The 14,614-nt window shown below is 43.2% G+C and overlaps 1 protein-coding gene across 1 annotated transcript; it reads left to right on the top strand.

The window, feature by feature from the left end:
• Positions 1-571: 571 nt before the first annotated feature.
• Positions 572-2,922, top strand: LOC131479184 (uncharacterized). The gene is made up of 2 exons (XM_058659725.1): positions 572-1,457; positions 2,525-2,922. Exons 1-2 carry the CDS (start codon positions 572-574, stop codon positions 2,920-2,922), a joined length of 1,284 nt encoding a protein of 427 aa, XP_058515708.1.
• The last annotated feature ends 11,692 nt before the right edge of the window (positions 2,923-14,614 follow it).

The following is a 14,614-nucleotide window of genomic DNA, read 5'->3' as shown; positions in this document are numbered from 1 at the left end:
AGGCGGCTGCTGCTGCTGCTGGTCATGCTTTTGTAATGTCCTCTCTAATCGGCAGTGTGGCAGCAACAGCAGCAGAAGCGAATGCCACCACGTCGCAATAGGAGATGCAGGAGCAAAGACATCAGCAACAACTACAGCAGCAGGAGACGATGAAGGAACAAGAACAGCTTGAAGGGCAGTGTGATACCCCACGAAGAGAGAACAGGGAGAAGGCAGCATATCCTCAGGACGAACTGCAACACGAGAAAGGCAGCAGCAACAGCTGCAGTGCATATTGAGCACGCAGGGAAATACACTACAAGAGGAGCTGCTAATACCACCATCACCACCACAGCACTCACCATATGAAGCGAATGGGAGACTGGAAGAGAGTGAGGATGAGCAGCAAGGTGAAGGCTGCGGTACGGATGTGGACAGCAACAGTCACACTTCTCGTTCGCCTCTAGATATACACGGTTTTCATAAAACATTTGAAAATTCATCATCTTTTTCTTTTTCTGCTACGTCTGCTGCTGTTGCTTCTGCAACAAAAGAAGCAGCTACAATTGCACCCCCCTCAACGCTTGTCCAAATGGACTTGCCATTAAACCCACCACCCACAGTACGTGTAGATACTGCAGAAGCCGCAGCAGCAGAAGCAGCAGAGCCAACACCCTCTTCAGAAAACAAACATACAGACGACGTCACAATTACACAGCCACTTAGAGAAACGTCGTTTTTGTCAAAAAGACACAGCCACGAAAAGACCGAATTAGCAGAAGCACAAGCAGCAGCATCAAAATTTACAGCACCACATGTAGTATATATACCGCATAGAGAGGAACATACAGCAGCGCACAAACTGCACAGTGTGCACGTGAACGCATGCGGGAACAACAGCACCAGTGGCAACACGAAGAGCAGCAGCAGCAGTAGTGGTAGTGCTAGCGACCGCAACAGAAGTGGCAACAACAAACGAACGCGCAAGGAGACCAACAGTACTTCCCTCAATCACAATACTAGAAGTTTTCTCGCTGCTGCTACTACTACTCTTACTAGTAGTAGAAGTAGCAGCAGCAACTGTAGCTGTGATGGTCATAGTAGTAGTAGTAGTAGTCAAAGCGACAATCTTATCATTGACAGCGACAACGGCAGGAATGGCTTCTGCGAGGACGGTACCAGACGTAGAAACGGCAATAGCGACAGTACGACTAACAGCAACCCCAGTAGTACTTGCAGCAGGCACATGTACGATAGCGGCCACAACAGCTGCAGTGGCAATATTAGTTGTCATAGATACAAATCTCGCTCAAATAGCAAAGGCACCAGCAGCACCAGTGAGCACACCAGTAGAAGTAATGTAAGTACAGGCTGCATCCGCTCGGACAACACTGTGAAACGCAGCAGCAGTAGCAGCAGCGACGATAGCAGCGTCAACAGCGCCAAATGCAGCAGTAGTAATTGTAGTGACAATGCGAGTACGAGGAGTAGACACTGCAGAAAACCGTTTCCAAGCAATTCTGCTGCCCGCCGTGGCTCAACAAGTATACTTCATTCTTTTTCAACTACTGGAGAGAAGGAGTTACAGAGCAATACTAGAAGGACGTCTCTAATCGCATCCGAGTTTTCTCTAGATGCAGCATCTACTATGCATATTGATTCTGCCCCTACTGCTGCTGCTACAAGTGCTGGTGCTGCTGCTGGTGCTGCAATTGCATGCGAAGAAGCAGTCCCACGCCGAGTTATCCATGCATTTTCAGCGCCCGCGGATGAGACAGACATGACTGCTGAGGTTTTATCATTTATCTGCAACGAAGTATCAGCGTGCTCTTCCCGCCTTCGTTCTCCTTGTGTTTCTCCTTCTGACTGTGGATTAACTTCAACAGAAAGAGCAGCACCAGCAATAGAAACATCAACGTCAAAAACACAAGCAGCACGAGGATTACGAGCTGCACTATCAGCAGAAGCAGCAACAAATGTAGAAACGGCACAAAGAACAGGAGCAGCAGCAAAAACAGAAGCAGCGCCCGTAACCAAAGCAGCACGTAGAGCAAGAGCAACACCAGTTACAGAAGCAGCGCCAGAAAGAAAAACAGGATCAACAGCAGAAGCAGCACCGATAGCACGAACAGCACCAGTAGCAGAAGTCACACCAGCAATGGAAGCAGTACTTAGAGCAGGAGCAGCAGCAAAAACAGAAGCAACACCAAGAGCAGAAACAGCGGCTTCCACAGAAGCAGCAGCGAGAACAGAAGCCCCACCAAGAACAGAAGAGGCACGAGTTACGGAAGCAGCGAGAGCGTTCTCATCTTTTACTCTCCCACCGCTTCCTTCTTCTTTTCCTTCTCCTTTCGATACTTACAAGACAACAGCATCAACAGGAGAGAAAGTAACATCCACATTAACTTCTCTCAATAATGTCTTTCTTGCCCTTTCTTCTCCTTGTACATCTTTAGAAGAAGGAGTACCCGTAAAACTATCAGAAAAAGCGGCAGCAACAACATCACGCCTCCGTCCACCTCTTTCTCGCTGTACTCCTCGTGAGAGACGCAGAATAACAACAGAGAAGGCAATCGCAGTAGCAGCAACACCAATAGCAGCACCAGCGGCAGCAGAAGTAGTATCTTCAACTATGAAGCCTTCTCTCGATTACTCTTCTTCCTCTTGCCCTCAATTAGCTGCAGCATCAGCAACAGATTCCACTGCCACATCATCGTCATCATCATCATCATCGGTCTATTCTCCTGTTTCTTCTCTTCCAGATGTCTCTCACAAGCCACTAGCAACGAAAAACGCAACAGCAGCAGCAGGAGGGAAAGGAGCAGTAACGGCAGCGGCAAAAGCAAACTCAACAGCAGCATCAGTAGAAGCAGTAGCAGCAGCAGCAGCAAACGCAAAGTCAGTAGGGGGAGTCGAAGCAGAACCACCAGCAGCAGCGCCTGAAAGAGCAGCCACATGTCCATTTCTCCTATATAACTCTCTTTCTCCTTCCTTTGAACCTCCTCCTGGAACTTCTCATACAACTTCTGTATCTCCTGCCTCTAATACATTTCCTGCTCTATCTGCTTCGAGTAAACTTCGTACTGATGATACATCTATTAACGTGCAACTACAAAAAATGCTGCCTGCTCCTACTTCAAGTACTGACTCTTCCTGCATGCAGCTTACTCTTTCGGCCACGAATCCTAGCTCTACTAACACTGCCGTTGCCGATACTTATCCTGAGATTCAACCTACTAATGTTGCTGCCTCTTCAATGTCGAAATCTAGTCAGAGGTCTTCCTCGTTCTTTTCAAATAAAAAGGACGAGGAGGTTGGGATTGCTTCTCGTGCTGATGGTACAGCTGCTGTTGATGATACTGACAACTATATTACTGCTGCTGCTGTTAGCGTTTCGCCAGATAGTGATGCCCTTGTTACTGCTGTTACTACTAGTCTTCCCTCTGATTACTACTCTTCTACTTCCTCCTCCTCCTCATTATCATATGATATCACCGCTTCTCGCTATGCACCGTCTCTAGACACACCTGCTCCCATTCTACTTAGTGAAAAAGATAGTAAGGAAGAATCCATCCTGCCTTTCTCTGCTACTTCTCCTTTATATTCTGAGTTTACTTCTTCTCGCACGTGCCCCTCTTCTTTCTCCAAAACGCGAGACAGTCTTCTTATCCTCTCTTACTTCTACTAAATACACACCTGCTCTTAGAAGCACTACTGCCACTGATTCAACTACGAATAAGGAAAGCTCTTTTAATTCTTCTTTGTCCTTGCGATGCTGCGCTTTTGCATCGAAAAATGATAGCTCTACCATGAGTTCCAATTCTTCCGTCGTAATCCCTGGTGATACTGCTGTCACCTATATACAGAAAAAGTCTTCGTTACTGTCTTCCTCCAATAATATGACTCTCAAGCATAATCACGCTACTGCTACAAATACTACTGATACTACTACTACTACCACTAGTACTGCTACTCCTAACGCTGCTACTGCTACTAAGTCTGATACTACTAATAGAACTACTGATAGTACTACTGTCAACACTAGTATTCCTGTTGCTAATAACACAACTACTACTACTTCTAATGCTGCTGGGACTGATACTAACTACTACTAGTAGTAGTAGCACTACTCCGACTCCCGCTGTTAGTAATAGTATTACTGCTGCTCCTGCTGCTAACTATACTAGTCCTGCTGCTCTTGCTGCTATCAATTCTACTACTACTACTGCTATTGTTACCACTAATGCAACTCCAGCTACACTCGTACGTAACAGTGCTCTACGAGACTCACCATCATCATTATCATCATCATCCTCCTCCTCCTCCTCCTCCTCCTCTCCAGAGTCACCACCACCACCACCACCTTCTTCTTCTTCTTCTTCTTCTGCTAATTCTCCTTCGTCACTCCTTCCTGCTACTCCGACTTTCCCCTCTGTTGGTACCAATACTACTACCACTACTAAGACCACTACTACTGATATTACTACTACTACTAATACTACTACTACTAGTGCTTACACTACTACTGCTGGTACTACAGCTACTATTACTACTCCTGTCACAGCAATAGTAAGTGCCGGTCTTCCCACATCCTTTGAAGAAACTTTACCAAAAGAATTTTCACCATCATCTACACGTCTTGATGCTGCTGCTTCTTCTTCTGCTCCACCTCTCCTCTCCGCGTGTAGTACTAATAATGACCTCCACCCCACCTTCACTACTATTCCTCATCATGATACTGCTGCTACTATTACTTCTAATAGTAGCAGCAGTACTAGTACTACTAGTAGTAGTAATGCTTATTGTGGGGCTGTGAATACTACTACTATCACTACTACTACTACTACCAATACGTATATCACTACTACTACTACTTTGAATAAGGATAATGATACTGGTGAGGCTGTTGCTGCTACTGGTGCTGTTTCTGCTGTTTCTACTTCTCCTCGTATTGCACGTACTTCTTTGTGTTCTGCTTCTGTAGATATCTTGCGTCCATCGTCAGCAGCAGCAGCAGCAACAGTTACTCGCGCTCAGTGTGGTTCTTCTATTTCTTCTTCCGGCTGTGGTGAGAACTCAGCATCTACAAGTTGTAGTCTTACTCAGTGTCCTCTTCTGCCTCCTATAAGCTCTTCATCTTCTTCGTCTCTTGCTGGTGATTGCTCTAACAATAATAGTACCTCTCTTCTTTATCGGCCTCCATCCACTACTACTACTGATATTGACACTGCTCTCGCCCCTCCAGCCCATTCTTCTGCTGTCCGTACCTCTTCCTCTGCTACTGCTGCTGCTGCTTCTTCTAATGCTAACTCTTCTTCTAATGATGCTGCTACTAGCACTGCTGTACGTCTGTCTCTTTTTCCATCTTCTATTTCTGCTTTCACTGTTGCTAGTACTGAGGCTCGTGCTAGCAGTACTACTACTGTTTCGACTAGCACTAGTACTCATACGACTATTGCTGATGATAACAGTTCTAAGACTAATATAACAACAACTAGAATACCCACTGCTGATTCTGCAGTTACTACTACTGCTACTACTAATATCAATACCAATACGAGTAGTGCCCCTGTCCGTTCTCCACTTACCTCTTCTTCTTCTTCCTCTTCTTCTTCTTCTGCGTCCTGCTCTTCTGCTGGTGATGGTGCTGCTGATGGTGCTCCTCAAATTAATACTACCTGTACTTCCCTTCCTTTGCATACTTCTGTGTCATCTCCATATTCGTCTGTTGGCTCACTACGACCACCATCAACATCTTCATTACCTCTTACTATATCTCCTGGCGGTGCTGGATCACGCCGCTCTCCTTTACATTCGAGGACAAATAATAATAATACTACTACTACCACAAGTACTAGTACGACAGCTACTGCTGCTACTGATGTTACTACTAGTACTACGGCTGGTGTTCTCGGTAACACGGTAGCGGGGCAATCTAATATCACTACAGCACCTGCACGAATCGATCTTGAAAGTGAAAGACCTGCGACCTCAGCAGAAGTAACAGCAGCAGCTGCAGCATTAGCAGCACCTGGAGAAAAAGCAGGAGCACCACTAGCAGCAGCAAGAGCAGCAGGAGGAAGAGAAACGACCATAGCAATTACAGAACCGCCACCACCACCAGTAGCAGCGGCAACAGCAGCAACAACAGCAACAGCAACACGCGAAAGTACCGAAACAGGAACCGCAGCTACAGAAACAGCAGCAGTAAAGACAGCAGTAGTGGATAAAGGGGAGGGCTCGACGTCAGAAGCAGCAGCAGTAGTATCAGCATTAGCAGCAACAAGCGAAGAAGGAAAAGAGAAGCGCAAAGCAACGACAAAAAAAGCAACTGGAAAGAAGCGGTTTGTGTTTCTCCATTACAAACTCGATATGCAACATCAATTACCATCCACCCTGCAACAGCACGAGCAGCAGCAGCAGCCACAGCAACAGCCACAGATTGAGGATGATCTTCAGCAGCAGCTGCATGCCGAGCGAGAAAAGCAGCAGCTACAGTTACAGCAGCAACACAAGCAGCCACAGCTACAACTGAAGAAGCAACAGCAAGTAGAAGAAGAACGTCATTCAGAATCAGGCAATGAGTGGTATCAGCAACAGCAGGAAGAAAAACAGCACGGTAATAAAGATAACGTGGAGCTCCACCACACTCTCATGAACGACCAGGGTGAGCACGTGCTGAAAAAACAGCAGAAGCAGCAGGAGGAGCACCAACAACATAAGAAGCAGCAGCAGCAGGAGAGACTTTACCATTCGCTTTCTCCCTCGTTTCTGAGATTTCGTGCGGCAACCGGCGCTTCGAGAACAGCTGATATTTCAGGTACACGCTCTTTGTATCATCCCGCCAAAAAAGACATGGCTGCTGCATCTAATATCATATTTGCTCTCACCTCTTCAGCATCTCCTGCTGGTGGTGGTGACTTCGCACTGTCGTCTACTTCTCATTCTTCTTTTCGTACTTCTCCTCCTGTTTCGTTTGTGCCGCCATCTGTCGGGATGAACTCTTACCCCATGAATTTAGTGGAAGAACCTGCTACGATCACTTCCGCTACTATCACTCCTCCTCTTCCTCCTCCTCTCCCCAGTAGTACTACTGGTACTACTGTCCCTGCTGCTGGTGTTGCTATTGCTGCGACTATCTTTCCTGCTGCTGCTGCTGCCCTTAGTGCTAATAACGTCATTGCGGCTGATGGTGGTGATAGTAGATGTAGAAGCACATCAACTATTATTAGCACTAGTAGCACTACTAACAGTACGGTTCCAGGAGCTATTGATGGTACTGCTAATCTTGCCGATGCAACTCCTCCTGCTCCTTTAAGTAGTAGTAGTACTAGTGCTACTGTTCCTGCTAATGGTAGAGCTACTGCTGCTGCTACGAATCTTCCTAATACTATTACTACTACTCCTATGAAACCCAGCGCACCTGCTGCTGATGGTGCTGGTACCGCTTCTCCTGCCACTACTACTGCTGTCTATGCTGCTGCTGCAACGACTACTGCTGCTGCTGGTACTACTACTACTGGTAATGCTGCTTTTGGTATTGCTGCTAGTAAAGTTGTTGCCACTGCTGCTAAGCTTCGTGCTCATAGGATGCCTCTTGCTGCCACTACTACTATTGTTTCTACTGCTACCAGTATTACCCCTAGTATCACGGTTCCTCCTGCTGCTGCGGCAACTTCTAATATAGCTGCTTCTCCTGGTCCTCCTCCAGCTCTTGCTCCTCCTTGTCGTAGTCGCCATGGTCACACAGCAGCAGCCACATCACCTTCACGCACAAATGAAGAGCGCCTTGGTCTAGAATACGGTGCTTCCATGGCCTCTCGTTGTCGTAATAACACTCCAGGAGATACTACTACTACTACTATTACCCCTCGGCCTGGATACCGCTACGATGCAGCAAGATCTTCCTCCTCTCCAAAATCATCAGCACCTTATTCTTCCAGTCTCAAAGAGATCCAATTTCTTAAGAAGCCGTCGATTATCTCTGCTGATATGACTCCTGCTTCTCTCTCTCATTCGTCTTCTAATTTCGCTCTCTCCACATCTCTCGACGTCAGTACAAAATCACATGGAGTTGTACTTAACATAGAGAAAAGCACCACGGCTGTGAATTCCACTCCTCATAAAATAATTCAACCCATTATTTCGACTCCTTCCCTGCCAACTTCCGATTCTTCTTCTTCCTCCTCTTCTACATTCGCACCGTCATCACTATCATCATCTTCTTCTTCATCCTCGTCTTATGTAAGTTTCTGTCGGTCTCATCTATATCAACATTTATCAGAAGGCCTTCCATCCCCTGCTGGAAATAAAAACGCTTTCAACGATAACAATCTTCCTCTTTCCACACAAAATAACAGCAATAGCTGTACCCACAGGAGTAGTAGTAGTAATAGTAGTAGTAGTATGAGTGGTATGAGTGGTAATACTAATAAGAGTATGAGTAGTAGTATCAAGAGTAGTAATACTCCTAGTAATGATATCAGTTATAGTATTAGTGGTAGTAGTAGCAACAGTGGTAGTAGCAAATGTAATAGTAGTAGTAGTAGTAACTGTAGCACTAGTAGTGGTTGTTGTAGTAGTTACAGTAGTAGTAATTGTAATTGCAGTAGTACTAGTAGTACAGAGCTTCTTTCTTCAGGTAAAAGCAAGGCTTTTTCCCAATTAGAACTTGCTTCTTCCGTTGCTGCTAGTGTTACTGCTTCGTCTTCTGCCTCTCTTTCTTCTTCTTCTTTTTCCTGGTCATCCTCCTCTTCTTTCTCTCCTTGTTACGCTCCCACACGTCTTGCTGTACGGGGCTCCACTATTCCTTCCTCTCTGCGTGCAGAGCATGAAACGAATTCAATATTACCACATCATCACGTGCCTCTTCTTGTGCACAGTTCTCCCGCTCTGCCTTCTGAAAGAGGATTTGGACGTGAAGAAGAATATGCTAGTCACCCTGTCTCATGCATCGTTCGACTTAGTGCTGTTGCTGGTAATTTTAGTGATGGTTGTTGCTGTATATCGTTGCTACCGTGCTCAACGACTGCTGCTGCTACATTAGCAGCACGCGCACGCCAAGAGAGAAAGCTACGCCAACATATACTTCTCTGGCGTAGGCGACAGCAACAACAACAGCAAGCGCAGCAGCAGGCCTGCTCTACCACCATCATAGCTGGCGCGATTAGTATGGGTAGCTGCTCTTCTTCTTCTATATATGCTGCTGAGGCTGTTGCTGAGGCTTCTGCTGCTGTTGGAGAGGGTCATCTTTCTTCTAGTGGCTCGACGCTCACGTGTAGGGGCGTTGCTGCTGGTAAGCATGGTGGCTATCTCAGCAGAGGGAATTCCTTTTCTGCAAGGATAAAGGAAGGTGATACCGATGATATTTCCTTCAGCAGTAGTTCTGAAAAAGAGACACAAGTAGATGACGCATGCAAAGAAGTTCTATTTCTACAATCTATTGCTTCCTTAGGAGTCTTATCTGCTGCAGTACATAGCGAGCTTCTTCAATTTTTCTCTTTACGCGATAGTAGAGACAATTCAAATCATGGAAGACCCGTAGAGAAAAGAGAGGCAGGAGAGAAAAGAAGTAGAAATGAAGAAACACGTCTTCCAAGAGGAACACGACATTCTAAAACATCAGATGGAAAAGAAGTCATAGGAGGAGGAAAAAATAAAGAAAAAACTGGCACAGCAGGAGTCAGAAATAGTAGTAGTAGTAAGACCACTACTATTACTACTACTACTACAGCAGCAGCAGAGACACCAGCACCAGCAGGGGGAGGAGGAGGAGGACGACGACGACGAGGTCGAGGCTCAGACATCGAACAGTCAACACAAGAGAAAAGGAAACAGTTGCCATTAACAATATTAAGAGAAGAAAGAGAGAAAAATGAAGCTATATTTGTTTTGAGTTGGAGAGAACTGGTGGAGAAAAGGTGGGGTTGCTGCGAAACAATACCACCACGTCGCTTATTGTTGTTACTGCAAGCTTTCCTTCCAGCCTCGTGGACGCGAATTTTCAACCTTGCTGAATTACTACTATCATCTTCTCCTTTCGTTTTTGAGTCTTCCTATTCTACTGAAATGAAGAGGCACTCCACACCAACATCTGCATCTGAAGAGCCTCAACAACATCCACATATTAACACAACTCATACTACTAGTAGTAATAATAATAACAATAATAATGATGTCATTAACAGCAATATAGGTAGTACTAGTTCGAGTAGTATTAGGTGGTGGAGGAGCACGAGGGAGAGTAGTAGTAATACAAATCATAATAATATCTATAGTAGCACATGTAGTAGTAGTAATAGTACTAGTAGTAGTAGTGGTAGTGCCACCACCGTATGGGAGAGTAACTGTCACACACTACAACATACTGCTCCAGATAGTAATAGGAACAATATTATCGCTAGCAGCAGTAACAGCTGTACTTATAGTAGTGATAGCAACAGTAGTGATAGCAGCAGTAGGATTAGTAGGAGTAGCACTAGTTTTAGGGTTATATGCGGTAATAATAGTAATAATGGTGCTCGAAGTATGAATAAATACGAATGTAGTGATAACAATGCAGATGAAAATCATAATAGTGATGAGAGCAACAACAAAGCTTTAGTCAGGGAAGCAAGTATTATATCTGAACATCCTTCCAAGAAGTCTTCTTTTTCTACTTCGTTTTCCCACTCTTTCTCTTCTTTTTCAAGATCATTTTCGTCTTCTTCTTCCTCCTCTTTATTAGAAAAGAATAACATGGTCCTCTCTCTACAGGCGCAACAACACCTACTATTACTACCATCTTCATCAAAAGCTGCAGACGCTGCCTTGGGGAAGGAGCACAGAAACGCGTCTCTTTTGCAAATGTATGTGGTGACTGGAGAGGCGGCCGTAAAGCCACTACATCCTTCGGAATGTGTAGATTTGTCTGGTGCTATTGTAAAATTACGAGAGCTGCACAATGAATTACAAGCACTTCAGCAGCAACTTGCTTCTGCTCGCCTTTTCTGTCCCTGTGGCCCTCACTCTCTCAGTAGTATTGACTCCTCCTCCTGCTCCTCTTCCTCTTGCCCCATCAACAGTAATGAACGTGAATGTCATGACAGCAGCAGTAGTGACCACAACAGCCACAGCAACAACCGAAGAAGAAGAGGAAGCAGCAACAGCAGTGCCAGAAACAGCAGTAGTAGCTTTACAACAACTACTAGTAGTAGTAGCATCAGTGGTGGTAGTAGTAATAGTGAGATCTATTATAGCGCCACTAATAGAAGAATACGAAACAGCAACAATAGTTGTAGTAGTAATAGTAGTAGAAACATGAGGCATAGTACTGAAAGCAAAGGTAGAAGAAGCAGCAACACAAGAGACGTAAGAAGAGGAACAAGAAGAAGAAGAGGACGTAGCGCCAATGGTCGTACTAATAGTTGTTGTAATGATAGTAGTTGTAGTAGCAGCAACAGTAGTAGAAGAGAATATAGTAATACTACTAGCAGTTACAGTAGTAGAAGAGAATATAGTAGTAGTAGTAGTATCACTCGTCATAATGGCAATCGTAACAGGAAGAAATCCTGCAGGAGAAGAAGCAGCAGCAAATGTATTGCCAGTGGCAATAGTAGCGAAAGCAGAAGGAGCGGCGGAAGGAGAAGAAAAAGAAATAGTAGTGGTAGTAGTAGTAATACTACTGACACGATAGATAGGAGTAGAACTCGCCAGAGCAAAAATACTACCAATACTACAAGTAGGAGTAATATGCACAATAATCCCACTGGTAGTACTAATACTAGTACGAATACCACTACTACTAGTAGTAGTCGTAGTAATACAACAACTACTACAACGGCTACTAATACTAGTATTACTGGAAGTAAGGTACTATCACACAGCGACAGAAATCATAAGAATCTTTTGTGTGGTAGGGGAAAGGAAGAGCCATTAAGACTGTTCCAATTGTGCGTGAATACATATCGTGCCGTATTAGTCTTATTACAACAACTGCTTTTCTCTCTTGTGTGCAGTAGTACTAATAATGGTAGACCTGACATTTGTTCATCCTCATTAGACTTTCTGCTAGGGAACAACGAAGAGCACTACTCGAAAAAGAGTTACAATATATCATCCTCACCGGGTGCCTCCTGCTCTTCTTCTTCGTTTTCTGTCTGTTCTGCTCTTCGTCAAGTAGGCTAGTAGTAGATTCGTTAGCTACGATGCAGAAAGAATGTCACCAGCCTCAAGATCAGAGAAAGCAGCAGCAGCAGTTATGGGGGATGCAGCCTTTGCACATACAACAACAGAGAAAACCCTTAGACAGTCGTTATCAAGAAGAGAGTGTCTTTCCTGCAAAAAATAGAGCAGAAGAAGAGAAACAAGAGTCGTCCGAAACAATATTATTCGGGGAGAACAAGACCAAGAAGAGTGATTGGCAAGGAAAAAAAGAAGAAAAAAGAGAGGAGGAGGCATATGCAAGACAATACCAACGCATGCAGCAGCAAATACAAATACTTCAACAAACCCAAAAACATTTTCTGAATGCTATTAAAGATTTCGAACAGTTAGGAGAGGAGTTACTATTATTACGTGCTGCTGTTCTTGCAGAGAGAGAACATCAGCAGCAACAACTGCTCTCCGACAGCTCAATCAGCACTACGAGACGCATTACGATGACCACTACGTCGTCATCATCCCCACCTTCTTTCTCTCGGATATTGCAGATACACTCCGCAGGACTTCATCCATCCGCTCTTGCACAAAAAGAAGAGAAATTTTCTGCTTTTCGTAAGATAAGGATCTACTAGGAAGACGTTGGGGCACGCCTCTCTTTCTCTGTACATGTCTACGAAACACTCATTTATATATATATATACTCATACAGGCTCTTCGTAGATATATATATATATATATATATACGCTGTAAGGAACACCGTCAGAAAAAGATTCATGTATGTCTCTTCATACACATCAACATATATATATATATATATATATAAAAAGAGAGAGAGAGAGTGGGAAGAACAACAGACTTTACTGCGTTATGTGTCTATGTATCTAGAAAGACTAGATAAAAAAGAAAGACTATATACTTCTGCACGACGTTCATATATATATTCATATACCTCTACATATATATATATATATGTATATAAATATATATATAGGCGATATACACGTCGACATTCATATATATATATATGTGCTTCTACACCTGTACATTATATATATATATGTATAGGCTGTGCATGTCTACAAAACACTAATATGGGTGTTCATATACCTCTACATATAGAATTATAGACATATATGTATATGGGCGATGTATATATCTACACTCATATATGTGCCTCTACACGTCTACATATATACATATACGTATATATATATATATATATATATACATACATGTATATTTATATTTATATATACGTATAGGGTAAACACGTCTACTAAACACCCATACATGTACTCACACACCTCCACATGTAGAGATACGCATATGTATACATATATATATATATATATATATATATATATATGTAGGCTATGTATTTCTGCAGGACACTCATGAGGGTGTTCATATATCTCTACATATAAAAGTATACATATATATATATATATATATATAGGCGATGTATATGTCTACACTCACATATGTGCCTCTACACGTCTACGTATATACATATATATATATATATATATATACATGTATAGGCTTTATACGTCTCTTAGACACCCATGTAGGTACTAGTATACCTCTACATGTAGAGATACACATATGTATGTATACATATATATATATGTAGCCTATGTACTTCTGCAGGACACTCATGAAAGTGTTTATATACCTGTTCACATGAACGTATACGCATATATATATATATAGGTGATGTATATGTCTTCACTCATATATGTGCCTCTACATACATACATATATACGTATAGGCTATATACGTCTACTAGACACCCATACCTACATGTAGATATATATATATATGTATATGTATATATATGTAGCGTGTGTACGTCTACAAGACACTGTTGAAGGTGGTCGTATGAACTACATATAGATATATTTACGCGGTATACGTCTACAAATGTATTTATTATTATTATTATGTCTTCACTCATATCATACAAAAGCATATATGTATATGTATATATATATATATAGACTATATACTTCCACAATGCACACTAATGTGTATATATACGTCGACATATATACATATATATATGTCTGGAGGCTCTACACATGTACAACACACTCGTGTGGGCGCTTACATACGTCCACGTAGAGGTATCCATACAAACTAAAGACGTCCGCAAGACACTCCTGCGGAAGGTACACTTTTATCTAAATAATAATATGTGTGTGTGTTGTGTGTGTGTGTATACAATAGTATGCCTGTATGTGCATGTCCATCTCTCTGTTTATCTAACTACACATATACAGACGTCCAACCTGTATACAGGTATATAAGCGAACGACCGTATGTGACAGCGCTGTAAGATTGTCTGTACATGTCTAGTGTGTTTTTATGCATATGTGGATGTGCACACTTTCTTTTTCAAGTCTATTCATATAATTATATCAAGACGCATGGTATTCTCTCTGTGTGTGTGTGTGTATGTTGCATCTATTCATATCTCTATGCGGACTTAC

This window comes from Ochotona princeps, unplaced genomic scaffold (genome assembly GCF_030435755.1).
Source record: "Ochotona princeps isolate mOchPri1 unplaced genomic scaffold, mOchPri1.hap1 HAP1_SCAFFOLD_4374, whole genome shotgun sequence".
Taxonomy (NCBI): Eukaryota; Metazoa; Chordata; class Mammalia; order Lagomorpha; family Ochotonidae; genus Ochotona; species Ochotona princeps.
Note: the sequence above shows the minus strand (reverse complement) of the source record. Positions and strands in the feature narration are given on the sequence as shown.

Coding starts and splice junctions, on each gene's coding strand:
- LOC131479184 (XM_058659725.1), top strand. CDS start 572: ATGGACTTGCCATTAAACCCACCACCCACAGTACGTGTAGATACTGCA. Junction 1,458..2,524: donor TAATTGTAGTGACAATGCGA/GTACGAGGAGTA, acceptor ACTCCTCGTGAG/AGACGCAGAATAACAACAGA.